The 25,835-nt window shown below is 38.2% G+C and overlaps 1 protein-coding gene across 13 annotated transcripts in view; it reads right to left on the reverse strand.

Moving 5' to 3' along the window:
* EYA1 (EYA transcriptional coactivator and phosphatase 1) overlaps positions 1-25,835 on the reverse strand; it is a 170,983-nt gene that overhangs the window by 135,577 nt on the left and 9,571 nt on the right. For 11 of the 13 annotated variants that reach the window (XM_035011325.1, XM_035011330.1, XM_035011324.1 and 8 more), the window contains one exon: positions 2,366-2,443. In XM_035011325.1, the coding sequence (XP_034867216.1) occupies positions 2,366-2,443 (78 nt within the window). Of the gene's footprint in view, positions 1-2,365; positions 2,462-25,835 lie in introns of those variants that run through there. The other 2 variants (XM_035011333.1, XM_035011332.1) reach the window with 1 other exon arrangement.

Raw genomic sequence — 25,835 nt, forward strand, 5'->3', positions numbered from 1 at the left:
TAACTTGACACTGCGGAAAAGTTGCAAAAATAGTAGAAAAACTTTCCAGATATCCTTTACCACAATTCTCTAAATGCTAACATCTTATTATATTAGCTTTATTCTCTAGTCTCTTTTTCCCTATAGATTTGTATATGCATACACATGTATAGCTCACTCTTTTTGGAACTGCAGGTAAGATGTCCCTTAACTATTATTCCTTCAATGTATATTTCTTAAGAACAAGGAATTCCTTAAACCACAGGTTTTCAATATCAGGAAGAATAGTGAAGCAATACTATTATCTAGAGATACTTAAAAAAACTTCTCTTCTTCTCAGTATGTGACTTGGATAAACTTGCACTTCAAAATTACTACTTTTTAAAAGTATGACTGTTATACAAATACACTGTAAAACATTTTTGAAAAAAGGCAGAAGGAATAAAATTCAAATTATATTCCATCATCCAGAGAAAGCCACCACTAATTTTTATACACATACACAAAGACAAATATGCATACACATAAATGTTTAAAGACACATGGATTATACTGAGCATATTACTCTTTTGTAACCTGCTTTTCACTTAATATAGTTAACACTTGCTCATGCCATTAAGTTTTTTTCCAAACTATTTTTTTTTTAAAGATTTTATTTATTTATTTGAGACAGAGAGAATGAGATAGAGAGAGCATGAGAGGGAGGAGGGTCAGAGGGAGAAGCAGACTCCCTGCCGAGCAGGGAGCCTGATGCGGGACTCGACCCCGGGACTCCAGGATCATGACCTGAGCCGAAGGCAGTCGCTTAACCAACCGAGCCACCCAGGTGACCTCCAAACTATTTTTAATAGCTGTATACCAATCTATCACATAGAGCTTCCTTGAAACCCTTCCTGCCTTTACTTCCAACTCAACTGTCTTCCTTCTTTCCCAGTTGAAAACCTGCATCTTCATTTTATTCCCTGCCTGTCTCTCTATATTGGTCTTCCCTGGATTCTGTCTTCAACTGTTAGAGCCCACTAGCTTTAACTCCCTGCACGTTCCCAAAATTTCCATTCCAGATCATTCCTGAGCTTCAACATCTTCGAGTGGATGTTGCCTCCCATTCAACATGCCTTTCCCTCTCAGTCATGCTCCTCTTGCATTCCATCACCTTAACCTGTCTCTCTGCCTCACTTATCCCCTGTACTCACTGGTTACTATGCCATAAATTCGGCTTTGCAAATACACCTTAATCCACCATCTTTCCATAACATTGCCAGCACCTTATCTCAGGTCTTCATGATTTCTTGCCCAAATTAATGCAAAAAGACTTTATCTGGTCACTTTACTTCAGTTCTCCAGCCCCTCTCCCTCCTGCTACAGTCAGGATTCTGTATGTGAATAGGATCATGCAACCCCCTTCCTCTGATGCCTCCCACTGTACTCAGGATATAGTGCAAACATCATGTGGAACACAAATGCCTCTTTAGACTCTATCCTGACCCTGTCCGGCATGCCATCACCGCTCACACTGTACACACCAGGAATGTTGAACCATTGGCAATTCCAAATTCCATGCCTCTGTGTCTTGGTCTCCTCCATTGGAATGTTCTATCTGTCCAACTTCCCCCTCCCCAGATCAATGTGTGCTTTATTCCTACTCATTTTTAAGGCTGAGTGCAGGCATCTCCTCCAGGAAACCTTTTCTTACCCCCTCCATCCCAACCAGGTCTCTATTGGGTCCCTTCCTGGGGAACCCTTCTTGGGGATCTTTGGCCTTCCCTCTGGAAATATCAAAGTGTAATATGATAGTCTGGTCATTTATTCACCCTACTAAGCCCCAAACCAGGGCCATTCTCATACACCTATTAGTCTGTAATAGCACCAAGCACATTCTCTGGCATAAGTCGAATTCTAGTAAGACAAACTTTGTTAATGTGAAAGAGATCAAAACTAACTTAAGGACCAAAAGCTGCTTTATAAAGTCTAATTTAGATCTTTAGTTGACATGACAGTTACTTAGGAGGATGGTTTGGTTAAGTCTGCTTAAAGAGTATCAGAAGCCAAATTTTGCCTACCTAAATTTGCATAATTGGAAAAAAATCATACAAATGAGAGAAAAAGGGCAGGAGTCATTAACATAATAAAGATAATTTAGTAGAAGAAAAATGAAAAAAACCGCTTTTGATTTTATCTCTATAGGATATCAACATTTTCAGCAAATACTTCGTAACATTGGATAAAAACAACGGAATTGCAGGTACGGGACTCTGAGTAAAGCTATAGTACAATTTTATACTACATACACACATGCATATACCCACAGAGAAAAACTTACATATATAAATAAACTAAGAAAAACCATGCTTTGTATTAATGTGAAAATCTAATATTTATTCCTTACCTGAACCTGAGAAATTGTCTAAAGACCCGTCTGCTGTTGTTGAAACTATTTCACTGCTGCTCATTGGCTCTGTTTTAACTACAAAAATAAACAACATATAGGATATATCCAATTAATAGTTATCTGTAAAGGCATGGTAGAGAAGTTATATTCAAAATAGTCACATGAAAATCATTTTAAAAAGAAGTCTTTTAGTATTTGAATATAATTCAGATTAATATTTGTAATAGAATTTTAAAAAAGACATACACATTAACTATTTAATCCCTAAGGAAACAATCCATTGTAACAAGCTATCCTTCAAAAGAAACACTTTAAAAGTAGTTAAATTCATTACCTTACATATTAATTGAATTGCTTATTAACAAATTATTTAAATTTTAAAATTTACATGATGAGGATGTGAGAGTATTTCCTTGGTTATGTAGCCATTTAGCCAAACAGAGCCAAAAGGGTAGAATAAAAAGACTTGAAGTAGGAAATAACGCTGGTAGATTTTCATCATGCTTAGGGACAGGCAGACACAATTGCGTGGGTGCATGTGTGCGAACGTGCACACACACGTGCGCTCTCTTAGTTATCCAGTATGGCTGTAAAACAGAGTACTCAATTTAATGGATCATTATTACCACTCAGCCATATCTGGCTGCCAATATGTCAATATCTGATGTACACTTAGTACAAAACCACACTAAGTGTAAATGAAGCAGAAATTAAGTTTTTCATTCCAAAATAAAACCAATAGCAGATAGTTTGTGGAAAACATTTTGATCTTTAGTAAAGTCCTTTGTAGCTGTACAATAAAAACATTTAGATTTATGCTGTAGATTCATGATAGCAACCCAATCCATTGATATAGTGATGGTATTATTGACCCCTATTAAGCAGATAAGCCAGACCACCTCAGAACATTTGCCTTTTCCCCTAGACTTAGGTGTTTTGTTTTGTTTTGTTTTTTTAATGAAGAGATAGCATTATTGTTCTTAGAAACAACTGGTGAAGTGCTATCATTGGAATTTGTGGCCCACTTTGTAGAAGTTATATATTCCCACTAATGGGTTTTCAGAAAGAATGCAATAATATCTCAGAGGCTACTTAAAAATCAGTAACATGTTTTCCAAAACAAAAGTCCTACCAAGAGAATATTTGGGGTGGCTTCTCTCACAAGTAAATACATTCTGAAATGGGAAAGAATGATGGAGAAAATGCAGCTTTTCCTTCTCTCAACATTGCCAATCTCTTATAAATATCAGGCAAAGAACAGATTCACCCTCCTTGACCTTTGAATCTTTTACTAATGCATAATGAGTTTTCAAATAGACATTATAAATAGTTGCAGCAGATAGTCACTTCCAAAAAATTAATTATTTAGACTGCTTCTAAACAAAGTTGAAAAATAAAGCCAGTGAGTCTAATGGGAATCACTCCAAGTGATTGCTTTAATGTAGACCAAACAATAGTGTAACTGAAGTTTTCACTTTCCACCAGTTGTTTGGGGTTAGAAGTCTCAGTTCATGCTAATAAATTCTGACATAAGCCTGTATTTCCCTTTTCTCTTCACACCTCCAGGCAATCTAACGGTCTTGCTCTTCGTAACCATTATACTGCCATAGGTGGTGGAAAGCGCATCCTCCCCTGCTGGTGCACAGCTCCAAAGTATCCTACCCAGTTGTCCACATCCTATCCATCCTTCCTGAAAGAACTCATAAATGCCCTGTACCTGTAAAGCAGTAGCTCTATTTTACTCCGTACTAGACAGATTACCACAGGGATCTGAACTCAGAATCAAACAGCATACGCTGATCAAAGATGAGAATCAGGCTCAAGGAGAAGAAGTCATGTAAAGTGCCTACTATTGTCAGACTATAGACATTATGATTAATCCTTTTAAATCATTCTCCAAGTAGGTCTCAGAGTACAACTCACAAACTCCCTAGTTGGGTACTGTCTTCTTGTTTCACATAGAAAAATGGAAACCAAAGGGATTAGCAAAATTGCCCAAAGTCACAAGTGGCAGAAATGGGAATTAATTTTGGATGTTTTCAATTCTAAGTCTTGAAGAAATGACAATACATGGCACTTCCCAATAATTAGCACTACTCTACAACAGAGCAAGGAAACTAAGGCACAGTGCCACATACTGTGGATATAGAAGGAAGTAAAACCCCAGCAGTCCACCCCCTCCTCTAGAGTGTTAACACTTCCAGGCTAGTGCACTCACAGGACGATCTCAAGTAGAAGCTCCATGTCCACTTGCTTGAGAAAATGGTGAAGAAGAAATTATCCAGTGTACAAGATACTAGCCCAGATTACTTCCAAGTCTTTGCCAAATCTAAGATCTAGGATTCTGTAGATTGACTATAAAATTACTTGGTGAAAGCTTGACTATTCCAAAACCACTCCTACTCTTGTACCCCGCCCCCCCCCCCCCACTCCGAAGACTTACTCTAGCTATTCTCCATACTATTAGTTTGATCGAATATAGCTTTCACTCCCAGGAGACATATTCAATTATACTTGAAATTCCATTAAAAGTAGGAAGGAAAGGAAGAGGGTAATTTTTCTTTTAGGCCCCAAGTACATTGCCTTTTGTCATTGTTCAAATATACCCATCTATACTCTAAGGAATAAAGACTCCCGTTTCCTAATGAATCCAATTTTTTAAAAGGCTCTGTTAAAGAGGATACATAAAGTACATACCTTTAGATACATAAAGTAACTACCAGGATAGTCATGATTTTATCAGGTACTGGAATTGAATACTTTGATCACCAGGACCTGATGCCAAAGAGACTGGAGATTTATTGTGATGTAAAATAGTTTGAGTGAAAGCCAAATGAGGGGAGACCACTTCTGGTGTTGTTGCCAAGCATACACCTACCAGAAAGTTAAAAAGACAAGACTGATCTCCAGCCACCAAACTATCCATCTTCACTACCACTATCACATTTAAAAATATGCCATAGATGATATCATAGAGCACTTCTCCAAGGCTTCCAGTTAAAACACCACATCCTGAATTTTTTTTTTTCCAGTCTTAGAGATTTAAGGTACTGTCACATCTGAGAACAATGATCCCATCTAAGACACTTATCTGAAAAGAAAAATCTATGAAGCATCTGTTCTCTTCTAACTAACTAAACAATTCTCGGGACCCCTGGGTGGCTCAGTTAAGCAGCCAACTCTTGGTTTCAACTCAGGTCATGATCTCAAGAGTCCTGGCATCCAGCCCTGCATCAGGCTCGACACTCAGCAGGGAGTCTGCTTGAGGATTCTCTCCCTCTCCTTCTGCCCCTCCACCCATTTGTGCGCATGCTCTTTCTCTCTTTCACTTGCTCTAAAATAAATAAATCTTTAAAAATAAATAACTGTACAATTCTTTTATCTCCACTGTACTTTTTCTTTCATTACAGGATTTCAATCTACTAGAAAACAGCAACTTTTATTCTCTTTTGCCCCCACTTAAGAATTTCTCTTTACCCTCTAAGTCTTCAATCTTCCATCTGATACTTTAAGGACCTACTCATCTCTAAAAATATTCAGAAACTCTCCTTTGCCTCTTTAATCTCCACAATCCCCCCTAACTCCTTTGCTCAGCCATGTACTCTAGGCCCGCAATACACAGGGCAACTTGCTACCCTCCATGGGTGCCACAAACTCCCATCTATCAATACCTTTGAACCTTGGTTCTGGAGTCAAAGACTCCAGTTATCTGCTATATGACTTTATAAAAGTTATTTGATCTCTGACCTTAATTATCTCATGTACAAATTTTTTTAAATGATAGCTAGATTACAGGAATGCAGGAAGGATTTGTAAAAATTTATTCAAAGTACCTGGTATAAAGTAGGAGCAGAAACTATATCTATCATCATCATTATTAGTAGCAGGATTCTGCCACACTGAATGCCTTTCTCCTGGAGACTAGTACCAGAGAGCAATATCAAATAAAGATTGTTAGAAGTACCAGCTTTGGAATTATCAATTATATTTCAATCTAGCTTTGCTATTCACAGCATGAATCTGGAAAAGTTATTCAATTTCTGTGTGTCTCAGCTTCCTCATCTGTTAAATGGGGATAACATACTCATGCAAGGATAAAAAAAAAAAAAAAAAGAAGAGGAATGCTTAGAAATCATTGAGCACTGTCCAGTGGTTTACAAATCATTAACCCAGTCCAAAGGCCACACTTTTATAGTCACTTTATCATTATAGGTCTCTTTAAGAGAAATCGAAGTCTTATGGGATAAAATCTATTATAAACTTTACATTAAAGTTAAACTTGTCCTTCGAAAAGTAAATTAAAAATATAAAGTCAAGCGACTCACCTAAGATCTAACATGAGGCCATTTTACTCAGGACAGCCAATATCAAATCAAGATAACTTGAACGTAACTTAAGAATACAGGATTAATCATGATTATATAAGAAAACTATAATTATACGGTAGTCCCCCTTCATCTGTGGAAGATATGTTCCAAGTCCCCTAGTGGATGCCTGAAACCATGGATAGTACCAAATCTTACCCACACTATGCTTTTTCCTATACATACACACCTATAATAAAGTTTAATTTATAAATCAGGCACAGTAAGATTAGCAACAATAAAATAGAAAAATTATACTGTAATAAAAGTTATGTGAATATGGTCTCTCAAAATATTTTATTGTACTGAACTAACCCTCCTTCTGATGATGTGAGATGATCAAATGCGTACAGGATGAGATGAAGTGAGGTAAAGGATGTAGGCATTGTGACATAGTGTTTGGCTGTTATTGACCTTCTGGCGATATGTCAGAAGGAGGACTATCTACCTCTAGACTGCATTTGACTAGAACCATGGAAAGCAAAACTGCAGATAAGGGAGTACTACTGTACTTGTCACTACAATCTGTGTATACTCCATCTGAAGATACAGGCTAGCAGGAGGATCATGATGTACATGGCAAGTGAGACTGAGGATCCCAGGAGAAAACGTGGGCCTCTCCCTCTAGTACTGTGTAGGGGGAATATACTGTAACTGGCCCATGGAAAAGATAAGTCGGTATTCCTTCACCATAAATTTAAGTGGAGACGTATCTATCAGACCATTGGAGCTTGGTGACATTAGTTCTCAAGATCATCCAACTAACCCATCACAGTATGACTCTGCTCATCAAGCAACTTCTGGTTGCACTTTAAATGTTGTAGTCATATAAACAGCCTCCAGAAAGATGATTGGCTAATCAGAGGAGACACTTGTTAAATCCATTTGGTTAATTTTTTACCATAAATTAAGAGAGCAGTTAAAGGGAGTTCACTACCAAAGGACAGCTCTGCCTGCTGGAGTAGGAGCCAGCCTTTGTGTTATGAAGAATCTGCCCAGGATTGCACAGTGAAGGCATCAGCCCAGGTGAACAGCAGGTCCTCCCCCAGCAGTATCTAAGCTTATTTTGTAACTTTTTTTTCAAACTATAATAGCACAGCTTGTCTTCACTTGACATACACTTGGTCTTCCTTTCTATTTTGTTTCCTACTATAATAATCAAGAGCATGAAAAATCCAGTCCTTCATCTCTTATATCTCAATGAGATTTGCCTTCATTCCATTTTGGTTACTAAATGATTCAGCTACACCACTGCCTAGAATTGTATGACTTCCAAGAATTGTCACTTTTTTTCATTTGCTCACTTATACTAGACTTGCTCATCAAAACATCATGTCTTTCCAATTTCACTGGCCCAGTCTGGAACCCAGAGCTTCCACTTTAGAGTCCTGGGTCATCTCGTTTTTCCAAGCATCTTTTTTGCCAGGCTCTAATCCTAGCACAGGCAAGCCGTTGCTGTTCACTCTTCAACGGCTGTTCTGGATGGTTGAGCATGGGCGAGGGGGCCACAATATGCATGCTGACCAAATTTGTTAAAATTTATGCTTTCCATGTTCTTGTGAGTCATCCTGTTGCTCAACAATCTCCCTTTTCCATTTCTTGTACCTGAGACAGTTTCTATGGAGTCTTTTCCGCTTTCTTCAAGCCCCTAGTCCTCACCTCATTCCCCATTCTCTTCAGCACATGCCCTAACCAACATTTCATAAAGAATGTTGAAGCTACATTAGATCTTTCAATGATCTTCCTGCAACATCTCCCAGTTTCCTACTGGTTAATCTCAACGGAGGTTTCCTTTCCTGTAGTAGGATTTAACCTTTTAAACCTTTATTCTTGGTGCCACTTTCATACCTCCTTTGCAACAAAACTCCATTATTTGATCTCCCAGAATCCTCAATAATTCCATCTCAAGAGGCTACTTCTCTTCTACTGACAAAGACAGATATCACCTCCTGCCTGTCAGAATGGCTAGAATCAAAAAGACAAATAACAAGTGTTGGCAAGGATATGGAGAAAAGGGAACCCTCATGCACCGTTGGTAGGAATGTAAATTGGTGTAGCCACTGTGGAAAACAGTACGGGAGTTCCTCAAAAAGTTAAAAATAGAAATACCATATGGTCCAGTAATTCCACATGTGGGTATTTATCCAAAGGACACAAAAACACTAAATTGAAAAGATATATGGTACCCCTATGATTATTGCAGCATTATTTATAATAGCCAAGATATGGAAGCAACCCAAGTGTCCATGGATAGATGAATAAAGAAGATGGGATATATGTGTATACATACATATATATATACATGCATAAATACATACCTAACATATATACATATATGTACTTATGTGCAGGTTCTTATAAAGCTTCTCACAGGACACATGTGGTTATGTTATTTTGAACAAAGTACTCTCTGGAGAAGACACATAGCATAAAATAGCATCTGCCATTGGAATTTTGTTTATTAAAAGAGGACTCTACTTGGAGCCTTCAAAAATTACATGGATTTAATAATAATTCATGGGGCATAACCACTCAAAGGCAAATATTAGCTACTGCTATAAATAGGCCTTAAAAGAACCCTTTTAAAAGCTATACTGCAGGGCGCCTGGGTGGCTCAGTTGGTTAAGCGACTGCCTTCGGCTCAGGTCATGATCCTGGAGTCCCAGGATCGAGTCCCGCATCGGGCTCCCTGCTCAGCGGGGAGCCTGCTTCTCCCTCTGACCCTCCCCTCTCTCATGCTCACTCTATCTCACTATATCTCACAAGCTATACTGCACAAGACTATGCTGTATAGATAATATAAACTTGTGGGACTATATATGTGTGTGTGTGTGTGTGTATGTATATATACATTACTCAGCCATAAAAAAAAAAAGATAAGATCTTGCCATTTGCGACAACGTGGATGGACCCAGAGTATTATGCTAAGTAAAATAAATCAGAGAAAGACAAATACCATGATTTCACTTATATGTGGAATCTAAAAAACAAAACAAATGAACAAACAAAAAGCAGAAACAGACCTGTAAATGCAGAGAACAAACTGATTGTTGCCAGAAGGGAGGAGAGTAGGGGCATGCACAAAATGGATGAGGGCATTAGGAAATGAAGGCTTCCCATTGTGAATAAATGAGTTAGAGGAATAAAATGCCCAGCATAGGGAATACAGTCAATGGTATTGTAATAGTGCTGTGTGGTGATGGTTGCTACACTTGTGGTGAGCATAGCGTATAATGGGACTTGTCAAGTCTATGTTGTACACCTGAAACTCATTGTAACATTGTGTGTCAGGTATACTTTAATTAAAAAGGCAGGTTTCCCTGAATTTTTAAAAGTCTTTTCTCGACCATGATACTTTTCTCCCTTCTTTCGTCACCAAGTTTCCTAAAAATTTGCCTTGAAATCTGGATCATCTATTCTCTCTTTAGTCTTTTCCCTCATCCCTTTATAGCTGCTATTTCACTAAAAGGACTTTCTTAATTGCCCACGTCAAACTTTTTCCAATCCTGGTTTTCCTTAATTCTTTTACAGAATGGGCCTTCCTCTGATTCTCTTCTTATCATTGACCCAATACAACACAGCGACATTCCCCCTCTCCCCTTAGATCTATCTCCTTCTCTGGATTTTCTTCCCTTTGCTTATTCTGTTTTTTTGTTTTTGTTTTTGTTTAATTCTATGCCATTCTTACCTGTCTGAATGCTGCTCTAGTCTTTCCTTGCCAGAGGTTTAAAAATCATCTTCATGGGGCACCTGGGTGGCTCAGTTTGTTAAGCGACTGCCTTCGGCTCAGGTCATGATCCTGGAGTCCCAGGATCGAGTCCCGCATCGGGCTCCCTGCTTGGCAGGGAGCCTGCTCCTCCCTCTGACCCTCCCCCCTCTCATGTGCTCTCTCTCATTCTCTCTGTCTCAAATAAATAAATAAAATCTTAAAAAAAAAATCATCTTCATGTAGAGAACTCCCAAATCTCTATCTTACCAGCACATCTTTTTCATGGGAATCAATCCCCACATCCCAATTACACAATGCCCTTGCCTGGATCAGGGTTGAACTCAACCTACTCAAACATAAAATCTTCATTTTATATCTCTGTAATGGTCATGTCACTTAGAAAGTTTCCTCTTCACCCCCAAGTTCTCTTAGATCCCCTCTCCTCACACCCTATTGACAGGTCTACAATTCCTACCACTCTAATCTTTCCCAACCATCTTCTTTCTAAATCACAGCCACTATCCTGATTACTTTATATCTCTTCTCTCGTAAAAGTTGGCAATTGGCCTTTCTACTTTAAGCAGATGCTGATCTCTCCATAGCTTAGATTTGAGTGAGTCGCTCTTTGCTCTGAGGTCTTCAGCTCTCCATGCTCTCCTGAATTAAGCTATTAAGTTACATCCCTTTATCATGTTTTTAAGCCTCCCACACACACACACTCTAACACCAAGACGTTTGCTTTTTTCTTTTTTCTTTTTTTGCTTTACTTCCCTACTTATATAATAACTAGTGGCTTACAAGAACACAAAGTATCACAAAATACACGGTCACATCTAATTGTCCTAACTTTTCTGTGTGACAATATTATCCCATTTTACAGACCATGAATCATGACTGTATATATTCAACATTTAAACCAAACTGGTTTAAAAGGAGATGCTTAATGCGTAATGCATCCCCAAACCCATGGTTTTGCTAATGCCTTTCCCTCTGGCAAAATTTCCATCTGACTAAATCTCACAGTTCTTTCCAGTTCCAATCAAAGTTGCATCTGCTTTGCTAAGTCTTGCTTGATCTACTACTCAGGACTGATTTTTCTCTTCCTTGAGCTACTAAATCTGAGTTTGTACCTCCTTTAGAAAACACATCCTATTCTACCTCATTTTACATTTCAGTCTTATCCATTTTAATACGTTATAAATCTCTTTATGGTAGGAACTATATCTTTTTATATCCCTGCAGAACTTAGCGCAATGCCTGACACATAGTTGAAACTCAATATTCACTGAGAGAACAAATAAAGGTAAAAATGTACAAATGACTTACAACTGACTTTATACTGCTAGGCACATTGCATAGAGCAATTAACAACAATACTGGGTACGTTCAAAAGTAAGATGACATTTCATTCCTCCCAAATTACCACTCAGTCAATTTACGGGCAGGTTCTTGTAAAGCCTCTCACAGGACACATTGTTACATTATTTTGAACAAAGTACTCTTTGGAGAAGACACATTAACATAAAATAGTGTCTACCACTGGAATTTTTGTTTGTTAAAAAAGGACTGGGCTTGGATCCTTCAAAAGAGAGGTAAAGTACCTGGATTTAATAATAATGCATGGGGCATAACCATTCAAAGGCAAATATTAGCTACTGCTATAAATAGACCTTAAAAGAACTTTTAAAAGCTACACTGCACAAGACTATGCTGTTTAGGTAACAAATATAAACTTGTGGGACAAAATAAAAGCACAGCCACCATAATATTATGTTACAATTTGGATTCAATGGCAATATCACTCGTGGATTTAATGAGTACTCCTTCTCAAACCATGAGGTAGAAGTGGAAATGTAGGTTTTTGAAAACTGTGTCAAACGACTGACAAAGTGGCATCAAGGGATACCAAAGGCCTATGTGAAAAGAATGAATAAAATGATTACGTGAAATATGAAAGTGGAAAACAGCAATAGTCCTAAATTTATATATTTTATGTGACACTTTTTAAAGACATAGAATTCAATTAATAAATATGGTAAGTAGCCACTTAACCATTTCTTCTTTATCTAAAAATGTACATATCCATGACGCAAATGTGTTTCTTTGGGTAGTTCCCATTTGGGAAATGAGGCATTCCTTTATATGTGTATATTGGCCCTGAAGGAGGATTATTATCCCTCCAAAATTTTCAAGTTAGAGCCATCCATCCTCTTTTGCCTAAAAGAGGGTAGAAAAATATCAGTTTTTCAAAATATCACACCTTTCATAACCTTATGAAAAACAAAGCAACACATATAGACTAAACTTAGAACCCAAATGTATACAGGGCCCACAAGAACAGTTAGTCAATTTCAGAACTTGTTAGTCACAGAAGCGTAGCGTGTGTACCATATTGGGGCAGCACCATGCAATGGCTTCTGGAGAGGTCTCAACCAGTTGACTCTCTTTGGTAAAAGAAATGCCCCATGGTAGATGACGATGGCTCCTTTGAAAGGTCTCTTGAGACTTCACTTTCCTTTCCTGTGACTCTCATTCTTGCCACACTAGCTCAGATCCTGGACACATAAAATCTGGGCAGACTACACGAGCCTCCGTATGTGTCCATCTCTCCCCCTTCCAGTCTCTCCTTGCAATTGCTGCCAGATTAATACCTAAAACACTTTCACCATATCAAGCCCTTGCTCAGAATATTCCATGGCTTCTCTGCTGGCTTCAGGATGAAGTCCAAATTCCTCAGTCTAATGTTCGGAGTCCTCCACAGTTTGGCTCCAGCTGATCCTTCCAACCTTATCTCCTATCAATTCCTTCTTCAGCTAAACTAGTCTCCTCACAGTCTCCCAAACTATCCTACCTTTGTTCAGATTGGTCCCTCATTTAGAATGCATTCCATCTCTTCTCAACCTATTCAAATTCTACCCATTTCCCAACACTCAGCTCAGATTCCATCTCCTTCTTGAAGCCTGGCCAGACCTCAACAAGCTGAAGAGCTCTTTTTCCAAACTCTGAGAGCACTTTTGTTTGGATCAGTGGCTTCTAACCTTCTTGAGAATGAAGCCCTCTTTTTTTTTTTTTAAATTTTATTATGTTATGTTAATCACCATACATTACATCATTAGTTTTTGATGTAGTGTTCCATGATTCATTGTTTGTGTATAACACCCAGTGCTCCATGCAGAACGTGCCCTCTTTAATACCCATCACCCGGCTAACCCATCCTCCCGCCCGCCTCCCCTCTAGAACGCTCAGTTTGTTTCTCAGAGTCCATAGTCTCTCATGGTTCGTCTCCCCTTCCGATGTCCCCCCCTTCATTCTTTCCCTCCTGCTATCTTCTTCTTCTTTTTTTTTTTTTTAACATATAATGTATTATTTGTTTCAGAGGTACAGGTCTGTGAATTGTGTAAGACTGTTGAATCAGACATGAAGCCCTCTTTCTAACACCGAAATATTTCAGAACACAAATGACAGACTGCTTCTAATCTGCTGATTGAGAAAGTACATAATGACAAAAACTTACTGTGATATTTCAGACATGAAAATGTGTGTTTTAATGAAGGTAACAGAATGTCCCCATGTGACAAAGAGTTAAACATATATGTGGCCTGCTAATTTCCTCCTCCTGCAAACAAAGCTTTTTGCACAAAAGCATTTGCTGACCTCAATACTAGCTCTACAACTCCTGGGGATCGCTAAGCCACATGTGGAAAATTCCACCTTCATAATTCAACTGACGTAGTAGGACCTTTGAGTTTGGGCTCAATTTTCAAAAAGTCTGGTCTCCCCCAACCAGACTGTGAGTTAAGTCTTAAGCCAGCAGCGGTGTCACATACTTCTTTGTATTTCTGCTAGATTCTGGAATAGTTCTTTGTACAAAAACAAAACAAAAAAACGAATGTTTCCTTCCTAGGACACGTTAAGTATTGTAGGTTCACTTTTTTCACCAATATTTTATTATAACATCTTTCATACATATAGAAAAGTTAAGGGGCACCTGGGTGGCTCAGTCGGTTAAGCATCTGCCTTTGGTTCGGGTCATGGTCCCGGGGTCCCAGGATCGAGTCCTGGGATCCAGCCCCAGGTCCTGCTCCCTGCCAGGCAGGGAGTATGCTTCTCCCTCTCCCTCTGCTCATCCCCCTGCTCATGCTCTCTCATTCATTCACGTTCTCAAGTAAGTAAAATCTTTTTTTTTTTTAAAGATTTTATTTATTTATTCATGAGAGACAGAGAGAGAGAGAGAGAGCGAGGCAGAGGGAGAAGCAGGCTCCCAAGGAGCAGGGAGCCCGATGTGGGACTCGATCCCAGGACCCTGGGATCATGACCTGAGCCGAAGGCAGACGCTTAACCATCTGAGCCACCCAGGCGCCCTCAAGTAAGTAAAATCTTAAAAAAAAAAAAAAAAAAAAAAAGTATACAGGGAAGAGCCATAAACCAACCACCTAAATCTCACAATTAACATTAAAATATTTACTTTTCCCTATTTCTTATAAAACCATCTTATTTTTCATGCATTTCAAAATAAGCTGCATAAACAATATATATTCCTTCAATACTTCACCATTCACATCATTAACTAGAGTTCATGTTTGTTTCTGGTTCTTTCTGTTAATTAAGATGTATATATAACTAAGTATGCAAACCTTAAATGTGCCATTTAATGACTTTTAACAGATACCTACATTTAGATTCCAAAGAGGGATCTAACTATTTTTAGCTTGTTATAATAATGGAAGCATGGCACAATGGTATGAAAAGATTGCTCTAATATTAAGAATTAAGGTAGTAATATTCTCAATTTATGACATAGGCGATATTTAAGTAGAATTTTAGAATGGAAAAGGAATACTTTAAATGGAAGTTTATGATTATTGAGCACGTACTATATGCTAAGAATTGTGTTAAGGACTTTACAAACAATAGTTCCTTTGTTCCTCATGGCAAATTTATGAAATATTTATTATAATTGTCACATTTCGAAGATGAGGAAACTGCAGCTTAAAGGTGTTTAAAAAGTAGCCTAAGGTCATATAGCTAGTTTTAAATTTTTTTTTTATTACCATCTTTCATGAAGCCTTTAAAAGGTAAAAAGTCAAACATTTCCTAACTAGGGCTTTATCATCCTTAATCATTGCTCCGATGGAAATCTGAACAATCAGCAAACCGAACAGCCATAGGAAAAGTCCCAGAATACCAGGGCACTGAATAAAAATGTATCAGTGTATGTTGCAAATTAGCGGATGGTAAAATAAACTAGTGTATGAAGATTAGAAGCAGATGAGCTGGCTCAGACTCAGAACCTCAATCATATCAATCTGGGAAAATGGTGTACTTGCCTAAAATGTAATCAACCTACCAAATTTACATCTCAGATCATGCTTTTCCCCCATATTTTCCCATTCTTTACCAATTTGCAGGAGTTCCCAGACATAAATCCTACCCTTACTATATATTAACTGAGCAAGTACTTACTGAGTAGCCCAGGTACTCAGAGAATGTGTAGCAGTCATTACACAATGTGAAGGACCTCAGAGGAGGAGAAAATATCCTCCTTCTCCCGTGGAGACACAGTAGCCAGTCCCAGCAGGTTTTTTAAATATAACATTTCTAATTATTTAATAATAGCTGCTATTTTTTGAGCATGTAGTAGATGCTAGTGACTGTGCTTAGTATTTTAACTTTTTTTTTTTTTTTAAGACTTACTTATTTGAGAGAGAGAAAGAGCACGAGTGGGAGGGACAGAGAGAGAGGAAGAGAGAATCCTCAAACAGACTCCCTGCTGAGCGTGGAGCCCAACGCAGGGCTCCATCCCAGGACTCGGAGATCATGACCTGAGCCAAAACCAAGAGTCAGACGCTCAACTGACTGCATCACCCAGGCACCACAATGCTCAGTATTTTAAATAGACATTGCCATAATACCATGATAAAACTGCAATCTCCATTTTCTAATGGAGAAAGCAAGGTTCAGAGATCATAGATGATGATGATCATGGTAATAATAATAATAATAATCAATGACTATTAAGCACTTCCTAGGAGTCACATTGTGTTCTAAGTGCTTTACCAATTCATGTAACCATCCTTGCAATCCTACAGGTATGTACTATTATTTTCTTCATTTTATAGGCCAGGGAGCAGAGCCAGAGAGCAGTTAAGTAATTACTCAGCATCACACTAGCTAAACTGCTGTGTGGCAGAGCCCCCTCAAGTCCCTGCTCTGCTGCCTTTCAAAACCCACACGTTAGTTACATTGTTAGTAAATAGCTAACCTGCAATTTTTTAAGCCAGGGTTAGTCTGACTGCAAAATCCATGTTCTCCCCATCATGCAATACTGCTTTTCTCTATTTTTTTTTTAAGATTTTATTTATTTATTTGACAGAGAGAGAGACAGCGAGAGAGGGAACACAAGCAGGGGGAGTGGGAGAGGGAGAAGCAGGCTTCCCGCTGAGAGGGAGCCCGATATGGGGCTTGATGTGGGGCTCGATCCGAGGACCCTGGGATCATGACCTGAGCCGAAGGCAGCCGTTTAACCAACTGAGCCACCCAGGCATCCCATGCTTTTCTTTATTTTTAATATTATGCCTTCTCCACTTTCTTTAAGGCAAGCATTGGATGTAAATTTGTACTGAAATAACAACGTGTAAGTAAGTACATGATCTCAGACAAAAATGTCCTCACATAGCTTTTCACCTAGAGTCTTTTCTCCCCACCTACCATCCCTTGAATACAGTTGCAAAGTACTACTGGGGTAGATTTTGAAACACAGACTCAGTCATATCACTCTCCTGTTTGTGAGCCTCCCAATGTTCAGCTCCCACAGGATTGAATCCAAACTCCTGAACCTCATACATAAGGCCCTTCATCACCTGCTTTGGGCCACTGTCATAGCCCCATTGCATATGCACTGTGCACATGTCCCTCTCCAAACATCACACACACACACACACACACGCACACACACACACAATACTCCCTAGATGAGGGATGTCTTTGCCACAGCTCTACAATCCATGCCCTTTCTTCCTTCCTGGGTTGGCACCCAGTGTTTTTCTACTTCTTTTTCAAGACTCCCTTTAAGTATTACCTGTGTGCAGAAACCATCCTCGATCACCCCAGTCATAATTAGGTTCCCACCTCTCTGCATAATATAACCCTTGTTATAAAGTATAGTGGTCATCTGATTATAGGTCTGCAAATCACAGTAGACTGTAAACGTCTCCTTGGCAAGTATGATATCTGGTAAATTTCTAGACACAAATCAAATATTTCTTGAATGAACGAATGATGCAATAGTGAATACGCAGTGTGATATATAATTTTATACATTCATATATATAGACTTTTTCACTATAGTACATATATATCTTTATTCTTGAAATTTTTCATCTTTTAGAATGTTCATCTCCAATCATGACTCCTTACCATCCTGTAAGGATACTAAACCCAACTAACTGCCTGATCTTTTTATAATTCAGTCATTTCTTGGGACTATGTGGAAGTTGCTTCATTATTGCTAAATGCTATTAAGTCCAATAGGAGTGGCTTCTATCAGTAAATTAATTAGTACAGGTCAAATGCAAGTCAGTTACTATAGATCAAATTCAAAATCAGCAACAACATTGACTGTGGATGTTCTCTGGATGGACAGCCTATATAACTATTATATAAATTCGTCTGTGAAATCATCACTTTCAAAATTTGAAAAACAGATGTTAGATACTCATTGAATCTGTTAGTGCCTTTAAATAAAATGAATGGTTCTCTTCTCTTGTAATCACTCGCCTGAATTATTTGCTTAGTCATATGGGGCATTCATTTGACACATATTTGTTGACTGCTTAATCACTGCCAAGACTTCTGCTAGATGCTGAGGACACAGTAGTGAACAGGTCTATCCTTGCCTTTAAGGAACCTAGAGACTCTACTAAGCAAAACACACATATAAATAGATCTTGTACTTCCTTCACTGAATCATATGCTTAGACAGGGTAACATAAAAATTTCTTAAGGCAGATAAATTATGTCAATAAGAACCGAGTTTGGGGCGCCTGGGTGGCTCAGTCGTTAAGCGTCTGCCTTCGACTCAGGTCATGATCCCAGTGTCCTGGGATCGAGCCCCACATCGGGGCTCCCTGCTCTGCGGGAAGCCTGCTTCTTCCTCTCCCACTCCCCCTGCTTGTGTTCCCTCTCTTGCTGTCTCTCTGTCAAATAAATAAACAAAATCTTTAAAAAAAAAAAAAAAGAACCGAGTTATTTGGCTATCGGGTAGTCCATGTTTTAGAGTGTAAATGTGGGCTTTAAAATCAGTTTCACATGTCTTTGAATCTCTTCTCCAAAACAGTTACTATGCTGTTTAAACTCTTTAAAATGAGGTACATAAAATAAGGTATGCAGAAGGCATAATGATGTGCTCGATAAACAGTAAGAACTTAGTCAATTCATTTCATATTCCTTATTTTGTTAAAAAGTATTCTTTCCACTCACAATTCCCCTGAACAGTAACAGATGTAATGATAAAATAGGTAAGCATTTTAGATTTTGATTCATTTCATGTAAAAGAACTGTTTCCAATTTGCCTTAAAGGGAGTACATAAACATATCACCTTGGGATATGTTTGGTAGAGTTCATCTACCTTTTTCAATATAATGAGATATTGTAGCATAAAGTGAAACTAAAAAAAAATATATATATATATATATATCAGCCAAACCAACAAATTACCGAAAACATAACAAGGTTTTACTTATAAAAAGGGTCCTACAACTTAACATAAATCCTTAGCATAAATCCTTGATTATTTAGCAGTCACTGAAGACAGCAATGTGTCAGATAACTTTTTCGTCTACCCAAAGTAAAAATGGAAAATTTGTAATTACATATTTTTTTCCTATTATATTGTATATTTGCAGCCAAAAACGGAAAATGAGTCACTCTCGGGCTTTACTCCAAGTCCGCAAAGTGGCCACACAGAGACATACCACTTTATCTATCTACAGCTCACTCCTGGGCATCCGTGGCCATCATAACAAATCAGGAATTACTTAAGGCAAGGAATCCACGAGTGAAGGATGAAGAATTAGCCAAATACTAGCACTCACTAAAGTTTTACACATCTCCCCGGAGAGAACTAGAAATTTTTCCCAGAAGACAGGATGTTCTAAGGGAGATAGAGATTTCTGATCATACCAAACTTCTGGCCCAGCTAGGGAAGAGAGGGCATAGAAACGTGATTCTCCGAACTATTAGGTCTTGGGAGTTAGGCAAATACCGTTTACAGAGAGTCATTAGTTTATCAAGAAGCCTGGCTTTCTAGAAACTCTGAGCCTACTTTCAGGCAATGAGCACTGGAGTTCCTATTCTTACTATGAAAGCTATTTGTAATAAATTATAGCATATCTGCCAAGCTGCAAGGCCCTACACATGCCACACCTTTATCCTCGCACTTCACCTCCTACACTCCCTGTTCATTTCCCTCCGCTCACACTGCCTGCACAGCAACTCGCTGCACCTAGAACATAACACGCATGCTCCCAAATCCTGGCTTTGGAAACTGCTGTTTCTATGGAGCCTCCAACAAATGCCACTTAAGCTGCTTCTCTGAGTTTTGCTTGGTTAACACAACCTGGTTCTCTAAGTCAAGAGAAATGTGGCCAAATTTATCACCCACTTAAACATATTTTCTGAGATAGAAAATTGTTACCCTGAGCAGTAGCAAAACTATAACTACTTTTTAAATTTCACAGTAATACTGCTCCAATCCAAATGTGTATAGAATAATGACGATTATAATGAAAAGCAGAGAGGACCTCCCATCTCCATTTGATCCCAGGGAAGCCTAACAGAGAGAGACGGCTGATGGAATTATAATTAAGTCTAAAGCTTTGAAAACTAGTAAGAGACAATCCCTTAAAACTCAACCTATTGATGTAATATGCTGTGCACGCGTGACACCAGGATGAAATCTCATACACTCACACACACAAGAACTTAAAGACCAGAGTATAACTGCCCTGGGGATGTGTCCTCATAATGAAGTCATTTCGTCGTCAAAGCCTCTGCCATCCGTCCTTTCACAGCTCTGCTGCTTGCTAGGGAATGGGGTTCTCCAGTTACGAAGGCATCCATGGGGCAGTGAAGGCACCAGTGTTCAGTAGGAAGGTATCAGAAAAGACACTGGCAGGTGGTGGGAATCACATATTCTCTCCAAAGACTAATACAGTGATTTTATTTTATTTTTTTTAAAGATTTTATTTATTTATTTGACAGAGACACAGTGAGAGAGGGAACACAAGCAGAGGGAGTGGGAGAGGGAGAAGCAGGCTTCCCGCCGAGCAGAGAGCCCGATACGGGGCTCGATCCCAGGACCCTGGGATCATGACCTGAGCCGAAGGCAGACGCTTAATGACTGAGCCACCCAGGCACCCCATAGCTATCCTCAAATTTCTATAGAACATGTATATATTGCCATTTCTTTTCATTCCCTCTGTCTACCCTCAAAATATATTCAGAGTAATCCATATTATTCATTGTTACTATGGATGTAAATATTATTCCCAGCTGAGCCAAATTATGTACTGGCTACAGTCTTTTCCTTTTTTTTTTTTTTAAGATTCTATTTATTTATTTGACAGAGAGAGACACAGCGAGAGAAGGAACACAAGCGGGGGAGTGGGAGAGGGAGAAGCAGGCTTCCCGCCGAGCAGGGAGCCCGATGCGGGGCTCCATCCCAGGACCCTGGGACAATAACCTGAGCCGAAGGCAGACACTTAACGACTGAGCCACCCAGGCATCCCTAGTACAGTGATTTAAAAACTCAGGCTCTGGACTCAGATAGAACTTGACTCAAATACTAGGTCAGATATTAGTGGTACCAATTACAAAGTCTGTGCCTTTCAACTTGACACTGAAGTTTCTAAGACTCAGTTTTCTTGTGTGTAAAAACAGCAATAGACTGTAGAGGTGTCTATTATCTAGAGTTGGTATAGGAGTTAATAAATACAGAGCACTTAGTTAAGTTCCAAGTGTGCTCCAGGTTTTACTTAACATCCTTACAGCAAGCCTGAGATAAGTTCTGCTATTATCCTCATTTTAAAGATGAGGAGACTGAGCCTAACGGAAGCGAACACTGCTGGTAAAGAGTGGAGCTGGGGGCACCTGGGTGGCTCAGTTGGTTAAGCGACTGCCTTCGGCTCAGGTCATGATCCTGGAGTCCCTGGATCGAGTCCCGCATCGGGCTCCCTGCTCTGCAAGGAGTCTGCTTCTCCCTCTGACCCTCCCCCCTCTCATGTGCTCTCTCTGTCTCATTCTCTCTCTCTCAAATAAATAAATAAAATCTTAAAAAAAAAAAAGAGTGGAGCTGGGATGCAGACCCAGCCTCTTAACCATTATGCTGGTAGGTCAGGAATTTTCTGAAGATTAATGAAACAAATCATGGAGAACGGTCAGCATAATGACTAACAATAAGTTATTTATAAACATTAGCCATTATTATTATTAATTAGTAATAGGCATGTAGAAACTATTCACAGACACAATATAGGCAAATATCAAATCCCAAAAATATTTTGTTCATTCTTTCATGGCTTTTGCTTAAGAACAATTTATAAGAGACCAATTATGGGGCTACAGGCAGACTTTAAAAATGTCAGTTAGAAATCCTTTTACTCTCAATGTCCTCTAACCTTCCAGAAAGTAAATCATGTGCAGAATGTAAACAATAATAAAATTAGATTACCATGTTTCTATTGACAACAGAATATTTGACCACAAATATGCAAATGTAGCCTTTAAAATGCAGCCTCAAACCATAATTTTATACACATTCATTCCAGTTTACATATTTCTTGTAAATAAGATTTCTTAAAAATACTCTAGTTGGATATAACTGTATTTTACTAAATTCACATTACAGTGAGAAAAACAAATTCAGATAATTTGTTAGTGTTCTAAGCTTTGTAGAAATGATAAAACTTTAAAATAGCTTCTGATAATATAAATTTGTAAAATTGAATTAACCTATCCTCCTAAAATATGCAATATAAAATTAAATTTTAAAACGCAGAAAATTTAGCCACCTAATTCAAGATTGTATCTCTTATCATCTTGGAAATCTGATATACCAATTCAAAATTACTGTTTGAATTAACATCAGAATTCCTGAAACTCTATTTGTAGTGAGGATTCCAACTGCATCTGGTTTTATGTCACTTAAAGGCAAATTCATCTGCTTTAAGACAAGGTTAAGCTTCTTTTTGAGTTTGGAGTTAAATTTACAATAGAGAAAAACTCAATTAGAGCTCTTAGTTCCACTTGCTCACACCTCTTTTTCGCCCTTCCCCACTCTTCATCCCCAGACAACCAAAAATAAACACTCAAACGAGCAATATATGAACTAACCAATCTTAGGTTCCCATAGACATAAGACAACCAGGAAAAACAAAGATGGTAAGAATCACTGCTTTTCAAACAAGGCCTTAATTAGGTACGTAAATAAAAATCCTTTTACTGCTATGGCCCTGAGTCCTTCCGAAGGAAGGTTTCCCAACTATTTCCCCCACTTACCCAGCACAGACATCAACACACAGCCTCGACCAAATAGAGGCTTGAACATAAATCTACACATTAGAAATCCTTTCAGATTCAGCACGTTAATATGGATCTAGGGGAGCATCACCACCAACCAGTGTAGGTCTTAAAAATGATGGTTTTACAATCTCTCTAATAAGAAATTTCTATTCCATCCTATCTTGGAAGACTGCCTCCTCTCAAAATAGGCAAAACGGTTAAAAGAAAGCCACAATTGGGTGTTTTCATAACTATCCATTAGTCTCCTCCAAATCAAGCCTTAAGTGTTTAATAGTAGCCAAAATATTTGTTAATTCGTTTGGAAACATAACACTTCTAACAGTGCTTTTTTCAGAGCAACTCAAACATTCATTCTTGCTACTGTTTTGTATTTTTACCTATCTGTGCTTTCTATCTCAAGGATTTATAAAGTGTGTGAAACCAACAGTTAACTACAATAACGATTCAGAGAGGTTGGAATAGAACATAAAATGCAAATAGTTGAAACTTGAAATATGAAACATGCAAACAACTATTCTAACTGAAGAACGTTTCATCTAGGAAATAAAAAAGCACAGGATTGGAGGCTGTAGATCAGTGTCTTTCTGTCTTTATCCCTTAGATGAACCATGAAAATAGGCACTAGCCTGTGAGGACAGAACCTACAAACATTGAGTCTTATGATGATAATTTGGCAGCAGACTTAAGAAGAAACTTAATATTCTTTGCCTCTCCATTCCATTCCCTTCTTGTTTGTTCTTCAGATGAAGTTATGGTTTTTGATACAGGAGATTTTCATGTTTTCTTAGCCTCATTATAGGGACAAGTGGTGGCAGGAAGTAAAAATTACTGAGAGAGAGAGAGAGAGAGAAGACAACCTATATAAACACGGGCAAAGCCAACAACTGTGTAAACTAAATGGAAGTTTTGTTGACCTCATTAAGGAAGCTCATTTCAACGAAGCTGAAGTGGAGTCACCTAGGTCTAAATCATGGCACATATAGCTAGAGATACTTGTTATGGAGGTAGGAGAGATGATGACTATTTCAAACATGCCCTTAAATTTAAATGAGTTTCTTGTTTTGCATTCTTCTAATTCATTGGTGAACAGTGCTGGTTTTGAAATCAATAAGATTTTCAAAGAAGTACAAGGAAAATCTGTCACGATTATATCCCAGAGAAGCTTGCCAGACACTAGTTCACTCATTTTAAGCTTCCCTCCTCTAGCGGTGACGGAGGGCAATGAAACAGATGCATTACGGAACACATAAGCAGCATGATGAATTGATTCACAAACTTAATAATAACCCAGAACTTGCTGATAGAGTTTGCATCTAAACAGGCATGTAACATGGATCATGAAGGAAATTTGGATCCATATTTCCAAACTATATACTAAAATAAAACTGGGTATCCCCAGCAGATTGACCAAAATTCCCTTTATTCTTCAGATAATTTATACTGATATCTTCTAACTTCCCTCTAATTACCATAACCCTTGTGAAGTACATCCAGGAATGATGCCTACAAACAAAGTGAGAGGAGTAACTGCATTTGTCTGAAATAGGTCTGAAAAATTCATTTCCAAGACCTAAGATAATTTTTTTTGATAAGTAGTAATTTCTAACTATTTACCAGATTGACTGGCTCAGCAGATCCCACAATTATCTAAAATATTGTATTTTGAACAATTTTAGTTATGCAAAAATTGTATAAGATACATATTCTTGAATATGGACCTGATACCAAGTCATTAAATGTGAACTGTTAGAAATAATCTAACCACTCCACATGCCTTTAAAAAACAAGCCACATATCATTCTCACAAAGCCTTCCTAGGGGGCACTCCCTAACACATAGTCTGTTTCAACATTATGTGGTTCTTATTTTGTAGGAGACGATGTGCCAGTAAATGATGACAAAACGAAAAGGCCTTACCCCCATTTCATTTCTTCATACGTAAATTAACTATCATTATTTCATAATTGCTCCTACCCATACGTATTATGGTTCCATGCAAAATGTATGCTTAGTGCAAAAATGATTTAACCTGGTCTTTATTCTTAAGTTCCTCTAAATGATTGTCTTCTTTGGACTTCTCAGTGAGGAGAATAACTATTTAAGGTTTGCACCCATGGCCCCCTCTGACCCTCCTGTCAGCAGCTACCTGCATGAGGACACCGGCGTGGGGCCCACCAGCCTAGGGAGCTGTACACGCCCCATGTGCACAGGGCGGCAGCCATGCTGCCACCTGAAGCCAAATGCCAAAAGAGAGAATAAAGGACTGCTTGATTTTTTTTATTGGCTCTATAAAAATCTACTTAAATACCAGAATTGCTTTCTTAAAAATCATTCCAATTTCTTTTTGATCACCTATCAAAATGGAAAGAGTTTCAGATGAGAAGCCACCTTATCCAGAGATTTTTTTTTTTTTGGCTAGATCAGCGAAGTTTCTACTTTTGACAGTGACCATTTTTCACAAACACTGGTAATGAATTTACTCAAAGAGTAAAATACAGACTATTTACACATTAAAAATAATCACTGTCGGTATAAAAATTAAAATGTCTAATATCAGAAACAACTTTATATTTTTTTCTATTATCAGAAATTTCATAACATTACTAGTTTCAAAAGGCCTCATCAATACACACTGGAATACTGCACCAAACAATTATATGGCATTTAGTTTTGTTTATCTTTAAGAACTGTGATAAAAGATCACCATGGTGATTGGGAAATGATGGTTAAGGGTTTTGTTTATGGATAGAATTCTAACATGGATAATTCATTGAACTAGTGAAACTTATGCTCTAAGTGCATTAAGGTCTGAGG

This window comes from Mirounga leonina, unplaced genomic scaffold (genome assembly GCF_011800145.1).
Source record: "Mirounga leonina isolate KUSES-001 unplaced genomic scaffold, KU_Mleo_1.0 Mir_165, whole genome shotgun sequence".
Lineage (NCBI taxonomy): Eukaryota > Metazoa > Chordata > Mammalia > Carnivora > Phocidae > Mirounga > Mirounga leonina.